This window comes from Aythya ferina (assembly GCF_964211825.1).
Source record: "Aythya ferina genome assembly, chromosome: 4".
In the NCBI taxonomy this organism is placed as follows: domain Eukaryota; kingdom Metazoa; phylum Chordata; class Aves; order Anseriformes; family Anatidae; genus Aythya; species Aythya ferina.
The window spans coordinates 31,958,510-31,986,100 of NC_140300.1; the positions used below are offsets into that span (position 1 = coordinate 31,958,510).

A 27,591-nucleotide genomic window follows, 5' to 3' on the forward strand; every position below is an offset into this window, starting at 1 on the left:
AAAGCAGCTTAGGGGAAACTTCCCCTCAATATTAGTATCCATCCCTGCACGTCCAGACAATTATACGTCCAGGCAAGCCCTGCTCACCTCTGTGCATCTCTAAAGCCAACAGACCTATTTAACTGCTGTCCTCCCACTTGCATGGCTGTAATGCTCTCAGAAGATTCAAGTGCCAGAATTGTGGGATTAATGGACATTTGCTGAACCTCTGCTTTGTATTTAATGGTCATAAGTTTTGCTAGATACAACTGGAGTGCCACAGAAGCTCATATTTTAGAAATATCAAGTTCCTTTGCATAGAAAGGCCTACAAGATTATTTTTCATTGTGTATTCTGTATGTGCCACGTTTATGGCAGAACTATTATGTCCTCTTCTCACCATTAAGCCAGGCTTCTCATTTATTCTAGCTTTCCCTGTACTCTAACACCAGAGATAGAGATGAAATCTCCTACAAAGAATATCAAATATTTTTTTTCATCTTCTGTGCACCTACATTTAATAGTAGAGGTTTTTTTTTTTATCAGCCACATCACACCACAGTTCCCCATTCTCTCATCTCATTCCCAAACTATTCCTTATTTCAGTGGTTCCTGTGTGGTCACAGGTTAATTCTCTGCCTTCTTTTAGACCCCCAGCTTAATTCTCTGCCTTCTTTTAGACCCCCCTCCAGCAGTCTTCTACTGGATCCAACACAATCTGCACTCTTGAACTCGGCCTTTCAAGGAGCCAAGTGACTCTTGCTACAAACAGCTCAACTCTGATAGACCAGTCCTTGATCATTTCACTTTTAAAAGAAGACTCATTAAAAGGAGTATAATATATACATGTATTTTCTCCTTAAACCCTTCTTGTTTAACCTCTTCTGAGGAACCAAATATCCAGCAGCTTCAGACCTGGCTCTTCTTTAGTTCTGATTTTCAGGAAAGAAAAGGGCTGCTTTCTCCTTCCTTTTCACTTCTATCTACTCAAAAAAACAAACAAACAAACAAAACCCCCTCCCTTTAGATATTTTTCATTTGTCTTCCTCATGCTCACTGAGATTTAACTGCTTTCAGTTGCTTCTTTTTTATAGGCACATTATGTTTCTCAGTCATTTTAAACTGGGGTATCACAAGTTACTCAGAAATCACCACATCTCACCTACAAGAGCAATGAGGAGAGGTAATTTGTATTTGTCAGCTTGTTCTGAGGACCTCAATTTGAAAAAGAAGCAGTAACGTGGGAAGAAGCAAGATACAATTAAGATTAGGAAAGAGCAATGGCCACTGCAAATTGGCCAAAACAACACATTGGCAACAGTAAGACATGCAAAGAACAGCCAAACTTAACACCAGCAGCAAAGGGAGCCTTGATGCGAAGTCTGTGAAGAGCACAGGAGAACTAAGACAGGATTAAGTTTCTCACTAACCTGGGGTCACACTGAAATACTGGGTTATCGTCCAAGAAGCTTTCTTCTACTATGCATGCAGGGAGCAGGAAAGGAGATGTGAAAAGCTATGACCCCATGTACATCATGGCATCCTTAGAAATGAAGGGTAAAGAAGCAGCACATAGCAGCACAGATTTAACTATTCCAAAAATTCAATATCTTGATACAAGTATATAATAACAGTGTTCACTGTGAACACAGCTAATGAAAATATTCTCCCTTTTTTAATAAAAGGCTACAAAAAGCTGAATAATCTGATTGCATTTCTTGCTAGAAATAGACAGCTCTTGATATTAAACAGTACTGTTTTAGTCCTAGAAATCTAAAATACAGGTCAGTGCTTGTAGGATGCTTTATGAATGCCAATTTACCTCCCATTGAGTAGAAAGTATAATTATAGGACATTCTGGATCAAGACAGTTTATTTAATGGTTAAAGTAGTAACTCCCTTGCATCTGATTAAGGCATTAGTTTTAATTAAAGTGCCTTACCAAATTTAGGACTAAATCTAAACAAACCATGAATCAATTAAGAGCAATGCAATCAATAAGAACCAGTCTTTTCTTGCTAAAATGAAAAGTTTGCTAAAATGATCTGATTTTTAAGTGATTGTTCATGCTAGCATTGCATTGAAGAAGTCTTTATACGTTTTGTTCAAGACAGTTGAGTATCACAGGGGAAATAAGTCATGACATCAGAACACAGGGAAGAAAATGTCTGAAGAGGAATACAAGTATTTTAGTTGTTTGGGGCTTTCTTAAGCACAAACTGAGTATAAGTTTGCAAAAATACTCTCAATATGCAAACTGAACATTCGTTCTGAGGGTAGCATCAGTACAGCACCATGATGCAGAAACACATTGTATCTGGGCATCAAGTTGTTTAAACTGTCCAGTGAAGACTAATAATGATGCCACACTGAGGAATTAGCGTGTGACTGTGCATTGCTGATTCACATTAAACCTTTTCTTAGTGTGCATGGCTACGTCCCAGTTATCTCATCTCAGAATCCCACTGACTGTTTGCTTTTGATCAAAAAAATATTATTGCAGCATTATGGAAATACTGTGACATAGAAAACTTAGTAATAAAGATGTGTTTTTCAAGACAATAAAATTTAGGACTACTGCTTCAAGTAAAAAATTATAAATTGTATTACAATGATTAAAAATGACCAAATGACCAAACCTTAAAAAAGGCCACCCACAGAAGGACATCCTTTAGGCATTTAGTTAACATTCAGCACTCTCACGTCCTGTTTTACTCAAAACACAGTGGTCTGCATTACACTGTACTTCAATAAGGATGTCTAAGGTCCTATAGATGTGACGTGTTGGCAATATCAGCCTTACTAAGATCTCATGAAATTCTGAAAGCTGAAGTTCTGTTTGTTCTGCCTTTCTATTATTTTAGGAAAGTAGATATGATTTTCATCAGCCAACAAAAAGTAACTCTTTCAGCAAAACATCTAACTAACTGGCAGAAAACACATTTGTACCCTACTGATGCTGTTGTCTGTTACTCAGAAAGGGCTTCTCCTTTTCCATGAGTTGGAAGTCCATGAGTTTCATGGATTCCATGAGTTAATATTCTCATCATGCTGAGCTAGCATCTCAACATACAAAACTAGCAGACAATGCCAGAAGATCCATCTTAAGAGGAGCAGCCTAAAACCAGGTGTATGTCTCCTTTTCCATAATAGAACAAAAAGCTATGCTGTTTAGGCCATGAGAGAGAAGTCACCACAAAACAGTTATTACAATATATGTCCTCACCAGTAACAATCACGGGAGTACTTTTCAGTATTTCACTTCTAAACAATGCAAACTTCATTTTTTGGGTCTCTTATCCAGATACTACTGGCATCCTTGCCTTCTATAGGTACCTCAAGAGGTGAGTGGCGCTATCTACCTGTTGCTGCTGCTGAGTGCTCTGTCACATCATCTTTTGCTAACAGAAGTCCCTGATGTCTAAGACTTACTGATTCAGTAGGCAGAATTTTTCCAGACCAAATATTAGCAGGTTGAACATATATTCCATGTTCTGCCCTATGCAATACTAACGAACACCACCTGTGACAGCTAAGGTCTTAATGAAACAAAACATTTAAATATGAGAACACTTCCTATGAATTAAAGTTAAGTATGTGCTTAACTGTTACTTGGACCATGGCCTATCTTTCTGGAGAGAATAAATTAACATGAAGCCTAAACTAGCTTTTATCCTGAGGGGGATAAATTGGGAGATCTGAAGACCTTGAAAAGCTATTTGTGCAATAAGTGCTTGAGGGATAAAATCTTGTTTGCTGCAATGCCAGGATAGTATCTCTTGCATTTATTTATTAGATGACTCCTTTTTGGGTACCTGCTTGCAGGCATTAAACATGAATAAGCTTCATCTAGTGATAAAAATTCATCCAAAATGCTGTCGATTTCATCGCATACTCTTAAACAAAAACACTGTACGTACAGTCCTTTCTGTATGTGGCTGTGAACACTTTCTAGTAAGCTAGAGTAACAGCAAAGGAATAATTATAGCAGCATGGCTTCATTACAGTTTAAATCAAGAAGTAAGAGTACAGTGACAGAAAGCATTTGCTATGCATTGTCAAACATTGACTGACGGCCAAGCTAAAGGAGCACTGAGCATAAGAGGAGAAGATGGAAAGTACCTTGCCTTTGTGCATGTAAAATAGAAATGTTTCTGTTCAGCTCTTCTTTGGTGTAACTAGAAGGGAGAGGAAAGTTAGCTGTGCAAAAAAACTACTCTGCACACTGAAAATAACCTTTTCATATCTAATTCCTTTTTCATAAAACATGCGGAAAAACCTTTTTTGCAATTTCTGCAGAACTTTTTTTTTCTAAGCAAATTGTCCAAAAATTACAGAAAAGCCATATTTGTAAAAATCCTGTTTTCTTTCAAAATTATTTATCCCTGATCTGTGAGATTTGTACAGTTTTTTGTTGAGGATGGTATTTCAGGCTATTTATTGCAATCACCTACAGAAGAAATTATCAAAACTGAGCAGAAAACAGTGGAACAATTAAGCTAGAAATTACGTTGGAAAGCATTAAAGTAAGAAAAACGTATGCACATAAAGAACAGGAGAAAGGATAGAGAAGGCAGAAAAACAGATTATCAAACCCAAAATCCAAGCTCCATTCTAGAGCTGATGACTTAGGAAGGGCACAGTCAACCTTCTCAGCAAAACAAGTATTTTGTATAGCTGTGTTAAAAAACCTGGAACTAAACTCTCAACACCTGTCACTGCTCTGCTTTACATGCTTAGATATAACTTATAGCCCTTTCTCTGTGAAAATTGTACTTTCACTTTCTTGGGCCCTGGAATGTAAGCAAAATAAAGGGGAAAGCCAGTGTTTACCAAATTCCATTTCTAGGAATGCAGCACTGGTTTCACCCCTCAAAAAATGAGAAATATCCCTTAATGTCCCTCCACACAGTCCAATTACTGGTGTCCCATCTCACAAAAAAAAATAATAAATAAATATATATATATATGTATAATAATTATGAAGAAAAGGAATTCAAACATCACTTTATAAGAAGCAAACTAAAAAGTCATCTTTCATTCCTAATGGAAACACGTTTACAGTTTTGACATCAATGTATGTTAATTAACTTAATCTAACCAAAAGAACCCCAAATTGGACAAGGCAATATGCTTTTTCTCCACCTCCCAAAGTTAGTTTGAGTTTTGCAGAATTCAAGGCACTGTGACCAAACCACTTCGAGACTAATTTAAAGTACAGAATTGGCTACAGCACAGTTTCATGACTCTGAAACCTGCATAACACATTTTGTTCAACTGGAGATGAAACAAACCCCACAAAAATTCAATTGCCCTCCCTATACTCCCAGTAAACATAGAGTAATGAACAAAAAATGTTATTCTTAGATTACAATGTAAAGGCTCTGTCTCACAAAAAGAGAAGCTAAAGATGAAATACTTTGAATTAACAATCTGTGAATTAATTCTGTGAAAGCATCCATATGGGTACCGTTATTTTGCATAAAGGATTTTGTTTGATTCTTCATTATATTTATGGGTAGTACAGCCAAGATTATTTTCTGTTTGCAAATTGCTATTGTTTCTCCTTAAAAATCAAATAATAGTAAAAAAAAAAAACTCATGTTAACAGATATTTGGCCAAGGCAAAAAAAATAAAAATCATTCAGAGCAAACTATGGCAATCAAATTAAATAGAAATGTAATTTCTGTTATGCATTCTTTTAGCTTTTGTATTTACTCTAATTCTTACAGCCAGTTACTTGCAATATGCTCCCCAAAAATATTTATTTTTAAATATGAGCGTACAACTGCAAAAATAAAGTACAAGTATATACTGTACCTTGTTTTACCTGTAAGGAACACACACCTGACAAAAGGCAATCTTCACATCCAGGGTAGGTTCACCACAATAGTATAAGAAATGGCGGCTCATAAATACCTGCAATTACAAGACAAACAAACAAGCAAAACTTAGATGCCTGCTGACGTGCAAGTACAGTACAGCTCTGTATACATTTGGGCTATGGAACCAACCTGAATTGTTACCCAGCTCTTGAATAACAGAAATTCCTTACAACATTGAACTGGAAATGGACTTTAAAGACATTCTAATACTTGTCAAGGTTACAGCCTCATATAGGACTTGATTGCATCAGCAAATTTTTAACAGTAACTGAAGCCTTTACCTCAAAGTTTATCTTGTCACTTGTACGTTCCTATGTTCTCAACAAAATCAGGTCAACAGAGTTCTATACAATGTGTGAATGGGAGACAGTTATTACTAATGGGAGGTAAAAAACAAGCTCCACGCTAGCAGTTATTAAGTAGAATTAGACAAAACAGAGTGCCTAATTATACACCATATAAGTTCAAGGCCCTACCACTTTAGGAATACTAGGTGTAGTTCTGGTCCTCATCTTAGCATCTTGCAACTCAACAAGATAGAGGAAAGGGCAGGAACAAAGCTCCAAAGCCCACAGATTGCTCCTGTGAAACAACTGCATAGACAGATTTCTTTCTTCTTTGCTTACAAAGAACTGAGTGGGAATGTGCTGGGGATCCACAAAATGAGTGGCACAGTGACAGTGAAAAGGAAAACACTTTTTCCCCTCAATTTGATGCCATATACTTCTACTTAAGTTACCAAACACCAAGCTCAGAATAAGCAAAAGGAGATAATTCTTCATATGCCTTTTCCTCAGACTGCAAAACATCCTGCCTCGAGTTGCTGTGGATGGCCAAAACCAACTCAAATTCTAATGTGATTAGACAAATTCACTTAAGCAGAAATCTGCTGAAAGCTATTAACCTCGAAAGTATCAGCCTCAACACAATGCTGAGTCAGTCTGCCACTACGTGCTCTCCCTGTTCTTGGATCCTTTCATGGGCATCTGATGCTGGCCAAGGAAGCCCTGTACTACACTACACGGTGCTGTATACCTGGATACATTTGGTTTTATGTTCTTAATTCCACAGTACCACACTCAGCTCTAGGAAAGTCACCATCCCTGAAGGTCTTTAGAAGACGTTTAGATGTAGAGCTTAGTGATATGGTTTAGTGGAGGACTTGTTAGTGTTAGGTCAGAGGTTGGACTAGGTGATCTTGGAGGTCTCTTCCATCCTAAATGATTCTGTGAAACCTTCTGTAGCTGCTTTCTAGCATGGGAAATAAAACCCAGTTGTTATCAGGCTGAAAGAGGTAATAGTCACAAGACACTGGAGGATATTGATTTTTCCATGTGACTCTGCTTCAAAAAAGAAAAAAAGTACACACAAAAATCCTTCTCACAGTACAAATAAGACCCAGCAACTTTTCAATCAAAAGAGATAAATAACACAGAACTTCATGTGTTTCTTTCAAATATAAGCTCATTGCAATAGCTAAAAATGCAAAATGCAGACATTGCTCTAAGGCACAGCCACGATTCTGAAACCGTGTGTACCTCCTTATGGCCCCCAAGATATTTAGCTTTATGTTATAGGAACTAATAACTAGCTGTAAAATAATAATAATAATAATAAACAAAACACAAAAACACACACTTGGAGCAACTTCAACTCACAAAAACTGACCATGACTCAAGAAACTACAATATTCACCAATACTCGCAAACTTGAATACATCATGTGTTCCCATGTGATTAATTTTTAATGAATGAATGAATAATCCTGTTATGAAAGCAAGTGTATGACCTTTTCTGCATCATGTTACAGTGTCTGAGATTGCTGCCTCATTGCCCAGTGAGTCATTACTGGAGGTTCACATTCTATAGAGGGTTTGGATTAAAACAAGGAGGAAGAAAAAACAAACAAACAAACAACTTTTAACATTAGTCATATTCTTAGTGATTCTGGAAAGCCAGCAGGTAATTACACTCTCACCCTGCAGACTTATACACCAGGAGATCCTACTGGCTGGACTCATTATGTTGCTATAATCATCTGTGACCGATATGTCGGCAGACCCATATTCAAGACCGAGTGTAGTAATAGGAAGCGAAGAAGGGACGAGAAGGAAATCTTGTTCCTCACAAAATTTACTGCATGCACATTACTTCTCATACACGGCTCCTCAACTTTCCACCACTAAGACCGTAACTCTTATTAGTCACCCTGAGCAGAGCAATCAACTGCTGAAATTTATGAACAGGAATACATTTTACTATTTATTATGTTGTCCTTGCATGCAGCTACTGCTGATAAAATATGAGATGTATGATATGCTTTAATGGCCTAGATCAATACTCACATTCTTCTGCACATGAGATACAATAAATGAATCACAAGACCAGGAGTGAGAATACATGTACCTTTCTGTAACACAGGGGTTTCCAAGACTGTATATCCACAGCAAGAGAGATTTGAGTTTGTGTTTCCCATAGGCATGCCTTCATACATGGAATTCATATACAGAATTTCCTTCACTGCCCTCAAAGTTAACACATGTGTAACTTCTGGTTTCTTAAAGCAGAGAATATGTTCACACTCAACTACCCTTGATTGTACCTCTTCAAGCGCTAGTGGGCAGGGTATCACTAGATGCATCAGAGGTGCCAGCATCAAGTGAATGAAGACATGGCCTGATGCCGAGACTCACTAGTGATCTGAAGCAGTAGGAGCATCTTTACCTTCTGAGCCTTCTGCCTTCCCTTCACTGAAGAAACTCATTTCCCATCTTCTCTTAGGAATGCACACACTTCCATGTGTGCATTGCCATGAGAGGCAACTCTCATTGCCTTTTTCAAGTGTCACTTCTGCTATGTCAGGACTTCAGCAAGTCTAAGAGGCCAACATGGCTCTGGCAAGTCCTTTATCAGCTGCTTCACAAAGCACCACTGCAGATATGATAGACCAAGAGCTGAAAATCCTCTTGGCTGCCCAGTGGCACAGCTCCCAGGTGAACCGCTGCCTGGGACTGTGAACTACGCCCAAGGCCTGGCCTCCACCTGCCCTGACACTTTGCCATCCTCTTCTTCAGCCCTCTCCAGTCACTTCCCCATCAACGGCCACTCTTCTGAACAAAGTGGGCTTGTGACATGCCCCGAGTTCAGGAGTGAGCTTCCCCTTCCCCTCAGTCCTGCAGGACTGCTTGTTGGTAAGGAGGATTAACTCATTGTTATTCAAACAGCTCTCTGAGGCCTGAAAGGATTAAATCAATACTGTTAGGGTAATTACCAGGAGCAGAGAGGAAACAGCCTGATGACAGTAGACAAAGCAAGCTAGAAAGGCAACAGCAACTGCACTTCTCCAGCACAGCCTCCTGCTAGAGTCTTCCTGCTGCTCCCTGAACCCTTCTCCCTGACCCCCAAAGCCATAGTGTCAGCACTCAGTGAACAACTGGGCAGCCGGGAACCCCATCTTCTCCAGCCCTCCTTTGGTCCCAGAGCACACAAGGCTGCCAGAGGTGACTTCTGGACCACAGAAGGAGAGCCACTGGTTGCTTGCTGGAGGCCCAACAGATCCAAGTTCTCCCTCGCTCCCCATGGATATCGCCTTGGCCTGTCAGAGCATTGCTAAGGGCTGTACCTGAAAGGCTTTCATGTGTCCTACAGTAAATCAATCAGAAGCAAATCCTTCAGATCCAGACTGTGAAAATATCCTCCAAAATAAATGAAAACGTCAAGATACAATTTAAAAAGAAATTAAGCTGCAGCTGAAGAGATCACAGAGAGAACTGCTTGTATATAAACATCGGGAGGTTAAAACCTGACAGGGTATGGCTGCAAGCTGGAGGACTTGAACAGAACCACAGGACATACCCCTGAGCTTCATCCAGCATTTCTGCTGGTTTGGTGTTCCCATGCAAACACCTCACGTGCATAATGGGTACAGCAAATGTGCTTCCTATCTTCACAGGCATGCGGTTTTATACTCAGGCTCCAAAAGGCCAGAGTTATTTATTGCTGCCTGCTATTGATATTTCATTCAGGAACAGAAAGAGAACGTGAAAAATATTAATGAAATTGCAGAAACATTTCCAGTTATTTAAAATATATATATATCCTGTTCTACTTCAGCGAGAGGGGGCAATTTATCAGTTCAGCTGTCACATAAAAACCTTCTTGAAAAACACTAATGTTCGAAGATGAACATTCATGAATTATTAACGTTTCCTGTTTTGAAAATGTGTTTGACTCATTTCATGCATTTCCAGCAGCAGAACACCCCTCTCCTCCTTCATTTGAAAACATTCCCTCCCTGCACAGCAGCTCATCGGTCTCCGAGGCTCTGAGGAATGCCCCTGGGAGCTCAGTCCTGGCACTGAACATTTATCTGAAGTGAAACTGGGCTACCCACCTCTGTACACAGCAAGGAGAATGACGAAGTTACAGAACAGCGTTGGTACGCCTTGCTATTTTAGCATCCCTGTACCTTGAACGTAGGAAATAACAAAGACCTGACCCACATCACGTAGCGTGACAAGCACGTGGGGGGTAGCAGTAATTTGTGGCCCCCAGTGCCACCCAGCTGCACACATGGGCTCTGTCTTCTTAACAAGCCAGATCAACAAGGGCTGCAGTTTGCCTGAATTTTGCCTAACTTGGCTGCCAATTAAGATTGGGATACATATGCCCAAATATCCTGCCATTTCATTATTATTATTTTCTTTTTTCAATACCATTCCTTTGGGCTCATCAGCATATTTTTTTTTTCTGAACTTAATTGGTTGCTGTGCTTAAAATAGATGTGAGCAAAAACAGAGTTGATATTTTCAATATCAGTTTGAATTAGACCATATGTTTGGCAAGAGTTTTCAGGACCTTACAGAGAATAAGTAAGAACTGAAATTTCCAAGAGGATTCTTAGTAGACAAGGAGCGTGCATCTACTGAGAAAGAGTGTTTATTCTGTTGTGCCTGTGCTCTCATGTTAATTATTCTTGGAGTAACTAGGGAAAGCACTGGTGTGAATAAGGTAATTATTAAGGTTAAATCCCAGCAGAAGCAGCTCACTTTCTACTGAGATAAGCAATGTTAGCAATTAAAAATTCACAAGAATCACAGAAGCAGTTCTAAAACTGAACTCCCGGGAGAGAACGCAGCCAGGTAAAGAAAGAATTTAAGAATAGCATTCTGGAGGAAATATTTATGGAAAAAGGAAAAAGAAAAGAGCATGCAAACTGCAAAGATGGAACTGACAGATTTGCTTAGTGATCTTAGCCCACAGGCAGAAGAGATGAGCTCCCAGTCCGGCCTGGTGACCAGCTTTCCTGTGTACACCCAGGTCTATTTTTAATACTTCCAAAACCTGCTGTAAATACCCAAGCTGTAACAGCCCAATGTGTCAATGTCAGGTACCTACAGCTCCCAGGGACTTTTTTTTTTTTTTTTTAAATCAGGCTTTCAAAGCCAAGCTGACTGCCCAAATGTTTACTTTTATCAACACATGCTATTGAAAATGCAATGTGCTCCTGAAACATCTTGCAGTAGATGAATTAGTCAATGTTTATGATGACCTTACAGTCTCTTATACCAGCTTTCCATTTGTAGCTAAATGTCTTCATTCTCTGATACACATTCAAAAAGAAAAAATCTAGCCACTTTCTAGAGGAATTAAATTAGACTTTGATACTGGAAGCAGCTCTGAATTAGCACAGGATGAACTTCCCAGTGACCAGTATGCAACACCATGCCTATTATTATCACCAAAAATGAAGAATGAAGAAAATCTAATCACAAAGAGCTGAGTCCAGTGAAATGCTTACTATTTGCCTAACAGAAGTCAAAGAACCTTTACCTCAGGAGGTAAACAACATTTGCGTACTAGGAGATAAAACAGCCTTCTACAATAGTAAAAGTTTTTTTGTTGTTGTTTTTGTTTGTTTGTTTGTTTTTTGGCATTTGTTTTTGATCTGCCTTTTCTTTCTGGAAAAACTAAAGGAAATAGAATTAAGGTAGCCACCTCACCACAGTGAAGTAAAAAATTCTTCCCTCTCAGAAATCTATTTTTCTCTGTTTCAGTCAAAAAAAAAAAAAAAAAAAAAAAACAAAACAAAACAAAACAAAACACAATGAAGAGCTGTTCCTTAGATAAATGCCAGTGGTAAAACAGCAGGAAGGCATGTAATGAATCACATCAAAACTATCTGTAATACACTCCCAAGTCAGAGCACAACCTCCCAACCTAATTCAAATTCAGGTAGATTTGCTTACAAGTGATGGCCTTGGCCCTGTATTACTGTGAAAAATGATGTACATTCAAAAGAATAGAGAGCAAGTAATACTTAAGTACTGTCTATGTTAAGCAGTACCAATAAATTTAACATATTTTATGAGATATACATACTAAGCTGTAATAGCTCAGAATGAATTTGTAACACTCCTAACTGTAAGCAGCATGTTAAGATTGAGATCCAGTTGCACCGTTATGCCCAGTACCCATAGCACCAATGAAGGGGGCATGCAGAAGTAAAGAATATTCTATGGAACCTCTAACACATCATGAAAGGCCAGGGCACCTTGATCCAGGCAGAAATCCCACTTAGAGCACTTTCGTTTTGTGGCACTGTGGTACACAAAGCTACAAGTTCCATGGCAGTTTCAGCTGGAGGAAAATTAGTTGCCTCATGGATTTAAGAGGAAAAAAATATGAAAACAAAATACTATTTAGCCATGGTTTTAATCGTTTGATGTGAAACTGTATTAGACTCTACCCAGGTTCATATTTTCTGTGTCAAATTTTCATGATGGAGATAGAAAAAGCCATTTAGGACTATGGAACAGCTTGCTGAACTGAAACGTCAGTGTTTGTGAACAGAACTTGAAAGGAGCAGTGTGAGTGGCCAGGGAGCTAACCTGCAGTTTTTTTACACCCCCAGTTTTCCAGAGCAGAATGACAGAGGTGCTCATGTTGGGGGGACCCTGCGACATGTCGCTGCCAACCTCCCTGCTCAAAGCAAGGACAGTTGTTTCACCTGTCTGCGAAGCTAGAACGCTCAGCCCCCCCTTGGTCTGTGTTTACACATTAATGCAGCAGCTATACAACTAAAAATACTATTTCTCTAAAAAAGCATAAGAGGCTTAGTTTGGGAGTACAACTCTGTGGCCATGAGCAGATTACGCTATAAATTCTGCAGCTACAGAGCAGCTTATTTCTCAAACAACTCAAATCCAGAGTCTTTCCCTTCTGAAAAGCTTTCTCCCCTCCTAAGCTTTAACATTTGTCAATTAATTATTCCTGTAACAAAGATGCTAATAAGACTACTCATCTCAGGAATGCAAAGGAGGATTTATTGCAGCATCACTGCGAACTGCAAGTATCACAAAATCACGCAGAATCATAGAACATTAGGGATTGGAAGGGACCTTGAAATATCATCTCATCCAATCCCCCTGCCAGAGCAGGAACACCTAGATCCTTTCACACAGGAATGAGTCCAGGTGGGTTTTGAATGTCTCCAGAGAAGGAGACTCCACATCTGCCCCTGGGCAGCCTGTTCCAGGGTTCTGTCACCCTCACCATAAAAAAGTTTTGTCTCATATTCAAGTGGAACCTCCTATGTTCCAGATTGCACCCATTGCCCCTTGTCCTATAATTGTGTGTCACCGAGAAGAGCCTGGCTCCATCCTCCTGACACTCACAGTTTATTTTATTTTTACAGTTTTCTGAACTTAGACCGGACAGGTAAGGAGTGAGTAAAAACAAGTCACATTCCTGTTAGGTTCTTGTATCTGAGTAAGACAAAGAAGGATGCATCGAAACACAAAGGTTTATATTCAGACCAACAAACTGACCTAGTGTTGCAGAAAGCACATAGAGGCCAGGAATTTAACAGAGATCTGAGCCTTAGATGAAAAAACAGGGTGTCCAGGTTTTTCATAGCTAATGGCTACAGCAAATAAGACGTTATGGCTTAGGGCTTGAATTAGGGTCCTCCTATTTGAGACCTACTGCACAGATAATATCATACGTGGTTATTGATGGATACTTACACTTATTTGTGCGTCTTTCACAAGAGACCAAGAGAAGCAGATACAAACAGGCACAGCACTCCTGTGTTCTGGCTTTGTTGCAGAAGACACGTTGCATCTCTGCTGTACCTATTCCAGCAGCATTTTGGAGCCTCTGCCATTTCAGGAGACACCCCCAAAGGGACCCACAGTTTATTACAATGTGCATGGACTTCCGAGGGCTGGGATTTAGCATTGTCATGAATGTACATGAAACAATTCCTACCTTTGGTTCCTTTCCCAAGTGTGAAATTCCCAGCAGGAATCATATGTGCCATATAAAGTCTACCTTCCCAAGCCAAGTGGCACGACACTACTCAGGTGAAGCTAAAACAACACTGAAAAAATACCACCCTGTTCACCGCAAAAATATTTTCTGGCACTGGTTATCTTTTTGTATAAATAAATAAATAACAATAAAAAAAAACAGCATAAGATACACTGTATTTTCAGTGGCCATCACTACTTCTTTAGTTGCAATTGCAGAGCTATAATTCTACTTATATTTTCCACTCTCACTTGTTGAAGGGAAATCGGGAATTCTCAGAGTTTCCATCACATCATGTCTTTGGAGAGAAACAAGAGAATATGGAGAGAGAGTAAAACATTTGGTCCTATTTGTTGAGCAGTAAAGAATCCAATGATTTGAGGGGCTCAGAGATTAATGTTTTACATCAGATATAATCTAGACAAGAAGAGTACATCATTCATTCCACATGGAAGGTTTCCAATGCAATCTTTCATAAGCTATTTATTAAACAAACAAACAAAAAAAAAACAGGAAGAGAGAAAATGATTCATGGAGATCAACTAATACAGTAACATAAAGTTTTGTAAGTGCTACAAGTGGAAGGCAGCATGCCAAAGTTTCCACAGGAATACCAAAACCGTTCTTCATATCACTGTAAAGTAAGCTGAGGGTTTAACACAGGGTTCCCCTCGTAGCACACTTCTTTTAGCCAAGAAAGAACTTCACTTAGTGCTTTGGTAAGAAAAAAAGGGCCTCAAGAAACATAGTGGGCAATTTTCTAGACTCATGAGTTAGGAAAACAAAAAGCCAAACTGATTGTTCTGCAATTTTTCCCTCTTCATCCCAACCAAGACACAGAAGCAGCAGCTTGTACATCTTCCTGACTGCAACGAAAGGCTCCTTGTTATGTGTAAACTGCTATCTGGAATCCATTCTGCCAGGGAAATGCCCATGGAACCATGTAAAGCATGGGCACCACAACTGTAGAGAAAAGCTCCAAGTGTATATTAAAGCAGAGACAGCCTAGGTATTTCAGACAAGCAGGTGAAACACTGGCTCCCTGTACAGTAGCTACATTTAAGCCCTGTTTCCTAAACAGGAGCAGATGCCCAGGGAATCAAATAAGGCAGTCCCTAAATATTTTCTGATATTATTTCAAGCTCCAATAGAAGCTGCATATAAACACAAATCAACTTATATCCAACTGACCTGGCATCACATGCGAGGAATTATCCAGCTGAGAGACTGCTGATTGATTCCCTTCCCCATTTCAAAGAGGTAGCACGAGCTACAGCAAAATGCAGTGTCACCAAGTTGCTGCAAAAAAACAATTTGCTGTGCATGAAAAACACCTGAATTCAGAAGAGAAGTTTGCTTTACATGGTCTCCAGCTTCCTGCATACAACACACTAGAGCGTACTTTATCTCACACTGAGTAAACCCTTTGCAATAATCTGTGTAGATCATGTATTTCCCAGGACATGTTTATGACTTATACAGCTAAATTATTAAAAGCCAGGACCACTGACACTGTGCATGGAGGAAAGCTCATAACAAAAGATGGCTAAAAGCCTAACCCCCATCCCTCCTGTCCACAAAGTACCACGTGCTAAACGAAAGGATGACCTAGCTGTTTTTCAAAACCAGGTTTATGTCACTCTTCAAATGCTCCTTTACACATATTTTATGGGCAAGAAAACCAAGGCACCACCAAAAATAACAACATGCCCACCCAGTGACACCGCCAGGAGTAGGGACCTGGGAGCCCTGTTTTTATCCACCTATTGAAGACACTAAAAAGTAATTATTTTTGATACAATTTCCATTAAAAAAAAATGCAAATGTAAAAAGAACAGGTCAAATCCCTAGACAACAGAAAAGTTAAAGAAGATTGGATTTTGCTGAAACCCATCCTTCTGAGAGCCGCCCCCCAAAACAAAGCAACAAAATACAATTTTGTTTGCACAGCCATGTGCTTTTTTCTATACCAGTTTTGAAGCTGAGCATTTTGCAAAGCAGAGATGAGCAGTGCACAAAGTAATTTATTTCTCTGTAATACCTATTATTTTCTCTATCATCTTTGTCTTTTACTTTCTTTTTAAAGCTTTTTCATTTTCTAAGGCATGTTTCTGTGGTTTTGTGAGAAATCAAAAGTTTGCATGAAAAATAAAACCATGTTCTTTGAGGGGCATGAAGTTATAAGCTGGGCAGAGGAAAAGCAACACAAATTTTTTTAAAGCACAGTGGTAACTGTAAAGCACTTGTAAGTGTGCTGATGAAAGTCACGTTTTCCCCTCTTAACTCTTTGTACCTCTATCAGCACCTTTTATACATCATTCTGTGTCGCCACTGATCCTCTGCCCTCATTATGCTTTTCTCTACATCATGGCAAAGAGGAACGCCTTGTGTTACTTAAAACCTACAATTACTAATATTTAAGCTGTGGCCTTAAAAACAAACAGAAGCAAATCTGATAACTGATCCTGATTCTCAGAGGAAATACTTGACAATAGTACTTTTTTTTTTTTAAGCTACATATTTCATCATTTTTCCAGAACCCATTGCCTACTAAAGCTCTTACCACTTTCACAAGGATTGTGATTGATCACAAGTAAGTGATTTACTATCACTTACATTTATTTACTTTTGTTATTATTATTATTATTTACTGGGGCTAACAGTCAAAGTGTCTTCTGCTTTTTTTTTTTTTTTTTTTTCCCCACCGGGCCATCACCAACAATCCTGGGAAATGCACAACTTTCAGTGATTTTTCAGCATTTCTTTTCCTTTGCGTATCAACACGTGATTCTGAATTAGAGGCCAAAGCTTCTGAAAACTAACTCATGCACTGACTAAAAATTGAATGAATTATCTGAAATAGCGAGTGAAACATTTCAGCACGTTACTGGGACTGAAGATTTAGTAGACTCAGACCTTATCAAAAGCTGTGACTCATCACAGTTCCCTCTCACCAAGTCAGGCTGTCTATCTCACAGCAACATGGGATCTGCAGGTAGCACTTCTCAGGAATTCACAGCCAAAGCCACTCTTTCAGCAAAAAGAACATTCAGGGAACAGCGTTATGTTCTGCCCACTACCCGAGAAAAACAGAAAAATTTCTCACATGCAACAGGCTTGGCAGACCAGATATATGAAGTCTATACACATTTGGGAATGCCGTGATGTCAAGCACTGAATCACAGAATTTCTAGGTTGGAAGAGACCTCAAGATCATCGAGTCCAACCTCTGTCCTAACACTAACAGTCCCCACTAAACCATATCCCTAAGCTCTACATCTAAATGTCTTTTAAAGACCTCCAGGGATGGTGACTCCACCACTTCCCTGGGCAGCCTGTTCCAATGTCTATATCATCTATTTCAGGTGCTCCAGTGCTGAACCATGCTGCTTATCTTCATATGTGAAGCGTAAAGACTTCACATCCAATTGGCATGCTTAAAAAACTTCTGGGATGTGTGTTTGGGAAGAAGTCCAGTGCTTGCTCTTGTACTTACCCTTTGCAAATGACGACTTCTTGGAAACTCAAGCCCCCTGTATCTAGCTAACAAACACCATGGTCTCAGAGAGGCAGACTGTAGTAGATTTTATATTAAGCATATCTTTCCTCCCAGAAACTTGAAGAAAAAAAAAAAAAAAAAAAAAAAGACTTCTGGGGAGGCATGCAGCCTGCCCTCCCCTCCATTATCCATCAGCTCTAAACTCCACCGTCTCAATGGCTCTAGCTGCTTGTGGCTTCCTGCTGGAGCTGTTAGAGACTTGTGATGCTGAGAGGAACTTCATGTGACACAAAGTGAAAACAGAACAGCGGTTTTTGTTTGTGACCATCCAGGCAAAGCACAAACCTCTGAATAAGCACAGGAGGAGTCTGTCTTGCTTTTCGGGCTGCCATCACCTCTTTCACATCACAGATTCACAGGAAGTTACATAGCTATTAGCGCAGCATTTCTCTAACTGCTGACAGAGGGGTAGGAACAGACCTGAACGTGATGACGACAATGCTGCTTTACAAAATTAATTCTCCATACAAACTCTGTACCAGCGTTCCCAGGCTGACCTGGGAGCGATGCCAGGCACAACAGCTGGAACAGCATTACCTCCTCCCAGCATCACCCATCCCCTTTCTGACTGCCAGCCCTGCTTCCAACGACATACAGGGACCCAAGAAAAGAAATGCTTCATGTCTTATTTGCCATGCACTGACTTAACAGGCAGCCTACAAGTATAGCTGCGGGAGGACCACAACCAAGGATGCCAAGCTTACCCGGTCACATTACACCATGAACTTCATTCATTATGTTTAGTTTTATCAAAGTTGGAAGGGAAAAAAAGGAGGCTACGTTAAGATACAAGAATGCTTTGTGATTTTCTGCAGCTGTTCTCACCATTGTTTAGCAGATGAGTTTAATACAGAATGTCAGCCAGAACCATATTTAGTTCTTGTTAGTGTGTTAGCACTATCATGATTAATCATTCTTATCATATCAGCATATGGGCACTTAAAGATGACCTGAGAACAGTTGCACTGTACTTGGTACTGCTAAGTCATCTGTATTATCATTTATAATATTATTATACTCCATATGTATTATAATATCACACATCCTCACAGGAAAGCATGTTATAAGTGCACCAAGATCTTGAGTTTGTAGAAGTTTAAATAGGGGCCTGAAGCAAATACCAGCATAGAAATAAACGTGTATGTAAGGCATTGCGCAGCATCTGTAGCTGCATCCACAGAATGGAAGTAGTGCTGAGATTAGATTTAGAGGTCAAATTTCTCTAAAATATAAACAGTTAAGTAAGTCATGTCTACGGAGTGCAGCCTACCTCACCCATGCAGTGTCCAGGCCTCGAGCCATCATGCAAGACGTCATTCATTCACAAAATATAATTTTTTTGAAGGTTCACTGACTGGTCTAATGAGAACTGGTTTTGTTTACTACACTCACAGGCCTCTTCTACTTTCTGTCTTTTAAGACGAATGAAGGCTTTAGTCACATTTATTTCTCCCTCACAGGGAGATCACTACAAATTACAGCTACAAAATAACAAAGAACAAAACACCTTTATAAAGCATTTATTTTCCTGGACTGTCTCTCTTCCTGTTACTACGTCTCCTGTTTTACAGTGCACTTACCGCAGTGCAATCTGAATACTTCACAAACACCTGGTTTCTGTAGTAGCTCACTTCTTCTGCACAGATTTTCCTTTTTACAAAGTTTGTTTTCACCAAGTAGGTGGCCCTGAGATGCCTTACCAGGGAAGGGAATAGTGATGGTGGAGTTTTGCATTTTGCTGAGGTGATGCACTTGGAATTGTTCTGAAGTCCTCCTGGGGACTGCTGCCAACCTGGGGTCACTGCTCAAGACTGCTGCCTGCCCACGTTCCACCTCTGTCCCCATGGAAGACAGTTGTCAAAGAGTTGGACGTGCAGGGTTAAGCAAGCCTGGGCCTGAGTGAGCACATCTGGGGATGATTTGATCCATATTACCATGTTCCATTTCAAAACTGCATTGCAAGTCACCCAGAGATGTCCATTTTTTCCTGATTCAACTAGCTGTGCTCTTTCAAACACTCTTCAGTCGTTTTAAGGACAGTGTTTGCACCCCCGGTGTACTCTGCTGCTTAATGAAGCCTGGAGATCAGTTCCATGGATTGTGATAGCCAATGAGTGCAACATCCTGGTCAACTCCAGGTAGAAAACATTGCTGCTGCTGTGGACCTTTAGGTATAGAGAACAGACCAAAAGGGCACATAGCAAGCAATATGCAATACCTTAATCCTTAAAGGTGCCACGATGCAAGAATAAAGAGTCTGTGTTCTGGATCTTCTGTCTGCACAATGCAACGGGCTGGCAAGAAAGGGAAAATTCTGTATTTGGAGGGATTAACAAGTCTTTTGAGGAAGGGTGAATTAAAACTCCAAAAACATTAGTTTTGAAATACTGCGGAGCAGGAATTTGAGAGGCAATGAAATCTTATCAATGGCATATAGGTGAGAAAAGGGTGCATTACAAAGATATATCATCTACTCTTAGCAAATAATATGGCCACTACCATACCCAGCCCCATGAAAATACAATAGCTCCTAACCATCCTTTTTTTTTTTTTTTTTTTTGTCTTTTTGTCTTGCCAACTCTGAATTTCATCTCTCTGCCTTGTTGCGTGGAGTGAGCCTCATAAACTAGGGAACTGGGGAGCAGAAGGCAGTGGCTTTGCAAATTCTCCCATTAATTTATTCTACATGCTGCTGAAAAGGCTCTCAAACAGCTTGACAAAAGGGCACTTCTGACCACTGTACACCTATTTATCTCCTTATTCCTTTGTTTTCTATGAAGGGTCAGGCTGTATGCCACATTTAAGGTATAAACTTCAAAAGGAACCAACAGCTGTTTGAAGCCTTTAGGACACCTTGGCTATCACTCAAAAATGGGCAGGTCTTGCTACGTATCCAGCGGTCTCCACATCTCCACAAACATGGTCCCTGACCATGCTCTGCTTTCTGCACTGTCCTGGCAGAGTCAAGTCTGTGGCACCACCCACTCTGAAAAGGCAAGAATATAAGAGGAATAACCTTTCATTTCTCTTTTTTTCCTATGCATTATGTTATACTTCTTTCACCACCTGGAGTTCAGTTCTGATATTCCCGATAACCCAACTATAGGAAATGCTGATGGAGACACCAGAAGATTACCCCATCTATATTCCAGCCTGACAGCAGAATCCACTGTGATTCTTTCTGACAGGCATTTTCCTAATGTGCTCTTCACACTGGAACATGCCCTTGCAATTCACATTATGTTCAATAGAGACGTTCCCGTTTACCATGAGTAAAACCTGCAGCCTCAGAAGAACAGTGCAGAGGGTAGGTTTACACACGTATAAAAATTCACAGAAGATAAATATACTCTAGGTCAAATTAACCACAGATAGAAAAGTTAAGTGGGGTCATGCCCACCTCTAAAATGAACCAGTACATGTCCTCTATAAAGCTGTTGAGGAGCTTTATCTGTTAACGAAGAGTCTGTATGTTTAATATTCTCTCATGACGGTTGCTTTACACATGCCAAATAATATTTTGAACAGCTGCTGCATTTTAATTACCACAATCTAATGAAACACAGGTCTAATCAACATGACCAGGACACCTCAGTACTTCATTTAGGTCAAGGAGTTTTCTCACCCAGTTTGAATAAGCAGAGAAATCAGGGCCATGAACACTTGGCTGCTGGCTCTGCAGCCCTTCCTTTCTTCTGCACTGCATTTGGGGAAAATTCACCAATGCTGAGATCCAATGCCTCTGTGTGAGCATTTACCCCCAGCTTTTCAATGCCTGCCAGATCTGGACAAGTAACCAGTAGTTTCTTATTTTAAAGTCAGCAGCGTCACTTGGAAATTAACTGTAGTACCTATCAAAATCAACATGGGATGGGTGCTTACCATGAGAGCTCAAAGAGCATCTCTGGAGGTGACACAACAGCATGTGGTAGCTCAGCAAGCACCCAAGCATGAGGATGGCCCCTGACATCTTCCAGAGCACCCTACTGCCATTAGGGGACTTCGGTGCTGCTCAAACCCAGCAAATCTCACACCGAGATCACCCTGCTGGGGCTCTCTTCAAACACAAGTCCCTACCCCAGCCATACACTAGCACACCAGCCAACACACACGTGCGGGATGCGAGTCCCACAGGCCTGCAGAGTGATCCAGAACGAGTTGCACAAGGGGGAGGGCAACCAGCAACCACTCTGCTCTGACAAATGAACCTATTTGTCACACACCTTAGGACACTATCCTTAAAAGTAACAGCAATATGCTACTAGGGAAGTAACACAAACAGGACAGGCCATCAGACCCACTGGTAGAGTTGCCAGCACCTGCTGTTCACTACCCATCAGCCCGAGGAACACTCACCAAAGCAGTGAAGACATCTCTGTCCTGGTACACTTAAAGCAGGACACCTTGTATCATGCCGTGTGTTGAAAGGGGTGTTGTTGTATAAATGAAATTCACAACAGCAGCAATAATGAATTGGATCTTTAAAACTCTCATCGGAGCGACATGGGCACCTGCAATTCTCAGTCAGAAAGGCACGTTAAACCTCACAGAAAAATGCTTCCATTTCCACGACATTTCAGTGGATTCACACCTACTCCTGGCTGCATTTCAATGAAGATAAAAATAAACACCGTGTACGCTACCCCAGCTCCCCAGCAGGAGCACTTCCACGACTGGGGATGGAGGAGCTTTCTGAAGCAGAACTTCTCAAAGACATGCAGCGTCAGCAGAGCGTGCAGCAGCTGTCGCTGCTGATGGGATGGAAGCTGGCTTTGCAAGAAGGAAACTTCCAGGAGAAAGAGGAGAAGGCAAAGGGAGAAAAGCCATGTGACCACTGCAGACTGTACCAGCAGTCTTCCCCAGGCAAATTTCAAAATTGTAATGTAAGGATGATTTTAAAACCAGGCACCACCAGTTTGTTGTGTTAAATTATCCTCAGCAACAGAAATGTTTCCCTCATTGGTCCCTAATTTTTTATTTTTTATTTTTTAAGTATACATATTAACTTTAACCAACTAGCATAAACCCTGGAGATTTAACACGCTCTTCAATAAGGAGGGCCTGGCAGACTGAAGGATCTCATCAAAAGAAAAGGAAAAAATCCAGATTTTTGGTACTGCCTACCTATTTCAGAAGGAAATAAACCAAGGCATAAACATGAAGGACTCAGAAAAAATACGCTTGCCAGTGGGGTTACATCTCCAGGCCCACAGGTAGCATGCTGTATCTGTCCTTTAAATATATGTAAATCAAGCTTAAAGCAGAAAATCGCCAAATATACCTCATCCTGAATAACTGTCCAAAAGCAACATGAATCACCCTTCTGTGAAGTGCTGTTCAACACTGGCTTTCAGGCAACGCAGGTTCAAGGAGCTAGTAGAATTAATAGTCAAGAGATACCAATGTCTTTGCAAGGAATACCAAGAGCCAACTACCTGCAGTTATGATGGACTCGAGGCTTTCAAATTACCATCATCAGAAGCTATGCGCACGTACAACTTCTCTGAAGCAAAGTGGAGAGCCATTGCTGCCAGTGAAAGGACCGTCACTCTTGGCAACACAGAAACCAGAAGTAGAAAAGCGTATGCATTTTAATCCAAAATTCTCATTTCTTTATCAACTGTACAAATTTTAGTAAGAGGAGGTCCATAAGAAGAATTCAGTTCAAGTTTTTCCTCACATTCAAAGGGACAACATCCATGTTAGAAATGAATCTACAGCTTTTCTACCTCTACAATGGAAAGAATTGCATCAAATGGCAAGGTATCTTAAAACTTCTCTGACAAAGCAAGCAAGGGTCTTTGTTCCTTACTTCTTTGTACTGTTGGGCATGCACAGTCCTGATGCATCTGAGCTCATCAAAAAATTCTCAACAAAATGAAAAAAACCCACTCATTAAAATTCTGGCTGTGCACTGCGGTTGCTATAATCGTCTGTCTCATGCAATGACATTGTGAAGTTCAGGGACAGATGAGTGAAGACATCAAAGACAACTCCCTTTGAAAAAGAAAGGGTTTGATAGCTTGCGTCTTTTCTGTTCTGTACTGGACCCAGACACTAAATCCAAATGCCTTCACATCACAGGCAAATGCAAATTCCTATTTTGAAGCCCATGTCTCAAGTCAGGTCCCACTCTTATTGTTGAAGCACCGAAAGCAAGCCTGAGTTCCAAAAGGGGTTTTGCATTCTCACATGAAATTATCAGTATGTTCAGACTATGTCCACGGAGCCCACGAGCTCTGGCCCAGACACTTCAGACTCCGCTGGTAAACAGCCATGTAGCATGGGGACTGAATGATAAACAGTAAGAGTAATTTGTAAAAACCCTAAAAAGCTAAATGAAAACAGGCAAAGAAAGGTGCTCAAATAGCAAGGCACCTACAAATGTAGAAAATTAAAAGGTACCTGCAATGACTAGACACAGAGGAAAAGAAGAAAAAAGGCAGATGAGTGTTTTAATGTTACTCAACTGTACCAAAAAGCTATCTTGTCTATCAAGGCTATCTTGTCAATAGAAATGGACAGCAACACTGCAACATGACATTATCTGTTACCTAGTGAGGTAAAATATGTACGTGATCTAAGCATGTGTTGGAAAAGGCATGGATACAAGTCCATCTGTAGGACCATACCACTGGCTTTCTGCCAAAAAATAAAATACCCTATACAAAAACACCAAGAGAAAGGAGCTTAACAGAACCAAAGGAGCCTAACCTAAGTTGGGACTGAAACAAAACCCGTACCAGAGAAAGCAGTGGAACTGTGAGGCCATCTCACCACAGCCATAGGGATCTGACCCCAGGATTATTTGAAGTTTTAACTGAATTTACAGCTTAACAGCCTTAAGGAGAGGAAGCACTGAACAGGTCATTGTGAAGCTACATTTTCTAAATCCAAGCAAACAAAAAAGAGACAAAGTAGTAAATAAAAGGTGAGAAATGACTATCCACAGCCTCAGCCTAGAATATACTTAGGTGCATTGTGCTCATCTCCCAGAAGGCTTTCATGCTCAGCAAGAGTGAGTTAGCAGGGGGCAAAGCCAAGACAAATATTCCCCTACAATCAGACACTGACAGCAATTGCTGACCCTCATTCCCTGGAAGTCAGTGGCATCTTGTTTTGTGTTTAGATAAAGGAGATTAGTCTAGAGGTTTCAACCTTAGGAAAAATTGTTTTGTACCAACCCATACAACACATGCACTATCTCAAGAAACAACTGCATGCCACACTTTGTCTGGTATTGAGAGATTAAGTTCACTAAGTGTCTTTCTAATGATTTTACTAGGCTCTGGTTGGCCATAGAGACCCCACATTTACAGCACCAAACTGGTACCTTCCAGTTAGGTTTGACTGTCCAGCTTCAGCTTGTCTGAACTCTTCTACTTCATTGACGAACGTGCTCAACGTCTTTGCAAAACAAATCTAAACCCAAACTGGAAACTGCTTAACTGATAAACCCAGCTTGAAGCTGCAGCATGCTTCTTTTAAGCAGCTCTCTTTGTCCTTCCAAACAGTGTTATGCACATAAAAAATTATGTAATATTAAAAAGTTATCACCACTTAAATGTTCTCTGATATCCAAGACAACTGACCACATTTTAGGGTGAAAGCAGAAGTAAGGGATGCTAATCTGGGCAGCAAAGGTCCCCAGGGAAGTTTTGGCCTTCTTTCACTGATGCTGTTCTGCCCTTTCCGTGGTGGGCAGCCAACAGTCACCATTTTATGGTGAACTGCTTGTTATTTGGCAATTATGTGAGGTTTGTTTTGTTTTTAAAGCCCTTACCTTTTCAGTCACTTAAGGACGACAATTTCATCTTTGATTAACTATATAAATATACAATAAATTAATCTATTTTAATGAAGTCTATAATAAAATTTCAACTATTACATGAAAGATGTATGCCTATTTAGAGAGATCTAACTTTAGATACAGATCAGTGTGTATATATATAAATATATATACACATTTATATATAAAGGCCTTCTCTACCACTGGGGTGCTAGAGTTTAAAATGCAAAATGGAATGTTACAGAAAAGTTATAAAAAACTGAGAAGACATGCTGCACCAAGCAAGTGTAGAAGAGCACAGCAGCTGTGTATATGCCAGTATATGAAGCAGCATCACATCCAGCTGCCTTTGATTTCTCCAAAACAAGACATTCACTGGAAGTTAGATTTACCAATCAGGTTTTTTTGCTGCTGGATATCTGGAGCATCATTCCACATCAATCACTCACAGCACCTCAAAAAAATAAAAATAAAAATCAACACATGCAACTCATATAAAAAGCTCTGTCACTGATCATGTCCAAAGTTCCATTTCTTAGCCAGTTTCACAATCTCAAAGATGTAAAGCTTTTTTTTTTTTTTTCCTAAGTAACTTGAGGGGACAATAATGTAACTACCAAAGCTGTTGTATGGCTGACACGATCAGATGTAGTTAATCACTAGCTCACCCTCTAGGTGTCAAGGGCTGCATGAAGCATAGCATTAGAAACGTGATTGAACAATAGTGTTCCTTAAGCTGTCTCCTCTTCAACTCTTTGAAAAGTTATTTTGCATAAGACAAGTAGAGTATCTAAAAGTTAAAATACATAAGTTAAGTTACCAGCTCATAATTCAGCCTGGGTCATAATTCTAGTCTCCTTGGAGCTCATTTTACTGTCTGGTTCTCATCTTCTCTTCATGCGGTTACCACAGATGATGAAGAGGTAAAAAGAAACACAAATGCTGATTGACTCAGGGGCTGCTTATGTAGGTGGGCTGCGACCCTGTAAATGCTAAACAAGATTTTGTTAACTACTTGGAACAATGAAGGAAGCTTCAAGCATAATTAAAAGCAAAACATTGCTGAGTTTTATTTCCATTTAGCAGCTCTATGTTTGAGGGCCTCTCAGGCTAAGCCAGCATAGCACCTGCCTGAGAAACAACAACTTGCAATCCACATACATTTAAAAGTTTTCTGCAATTTATTTTTTCAAAAGAGGAGAAAAGCTACCAAACCACCAAAGTTACTTGTTCATCTGCTTCAGCTGGAGTAGTCTCCAAGAGTCTCAGCAGATTAAACTATGCAGTACAGATGCATTATTAGTAAGGAAGTTATTCCAAATTCTAGGTCACATCTAGCAAGTGAAAAAGGCAAGCATGCGAGACGGCATTGCACCGAAGCTCTGTAAACCCAGTGACTCAGCCAAAAAGCTGACCTATCGATACACTGACTGCTCATACAGCTAGTTCACGTGTCCCAAGGGAGAGCCAGGTCTGGAGTTACTGTAATTCCTTAGCACAGGAGCTCATTAAAACTGCATAGGAAAAGTTAGGGTGGACAGTCACAGACAAATGACAGTGACCCATCGTGTCCCCCAGTCCCATCTCCTCATCTATTTCTCATCTGTCTGGGACCTGCAGCCAAACAAGACACGATGAAATGAGAATCAGTCAGCATCAGTCACCATCTTCACCTTCAGCATTAGCAAGGGCTACTCCAGCACACCGAAGCATGCTACTGGATGCACACCTACATAGCTCAGGTTGGAACAGCTCAGAAAGAACAGCCTGGAAGACAAGGCTGCTGGCGTGTGACGTTGAAACTGAGCCTGCCTCAGCAACAGGTCCTGTGCACTGGATAGGTCCTGTGCAGCATGAGTGCCTGCTCACACCTGCACAACCCTTTGCTGCACCCCATCCTGGGACTTGCCATAAACCAGCCTGTACAGAAACACTTGCATTGCAGGGATTCCCAAAAAATGAATACTACCGAGGAATGTGCAAATAGCAAATATTTCTATGTTTCAAGGTTAGAATCAGACTTTTTTTTTCAGCTAAACCAAGAAGTTGGTTTTCGACCACTCAGG

General features: G+C 40.3%; 1 protein-coding gene across 13 annotated transcripts in view; it reads right to left on the reverse strand.

Annotated features, from left to right (window-relative positions):
- The window catches only part of MAPK10 (mitogen-activated protein kinase 10), a 121,702-nt gene that overhangs the window by 59,118 nt on the left and 34,993 nt on the right, over positions 1-27,591 (reverse strand). For 7 of the 13 annotated variants that reach the window (XM_084518049.1, XM_084518056.1, XM_084518050.1 and 4 more), the window contains one exon: positions 5,828-5,899. In XM_084518049.1, the coding sequence (XP_084374175.1) occupies positions 5,828-5,893 (66 nt within the window). In that variant the 5' untranslated portion in view covers positions 5,894-5,899. Of the gene's footprint in view, positions 1-4,101; positions 4,158-5,800; positions 5,900-27,591 lie in introns of those variants that run through there. The other 6 variants (XM_084518054.1, XM_084518045.1, XM_084518055.1 and 3 more) reach the window with 4 other exon arrangements.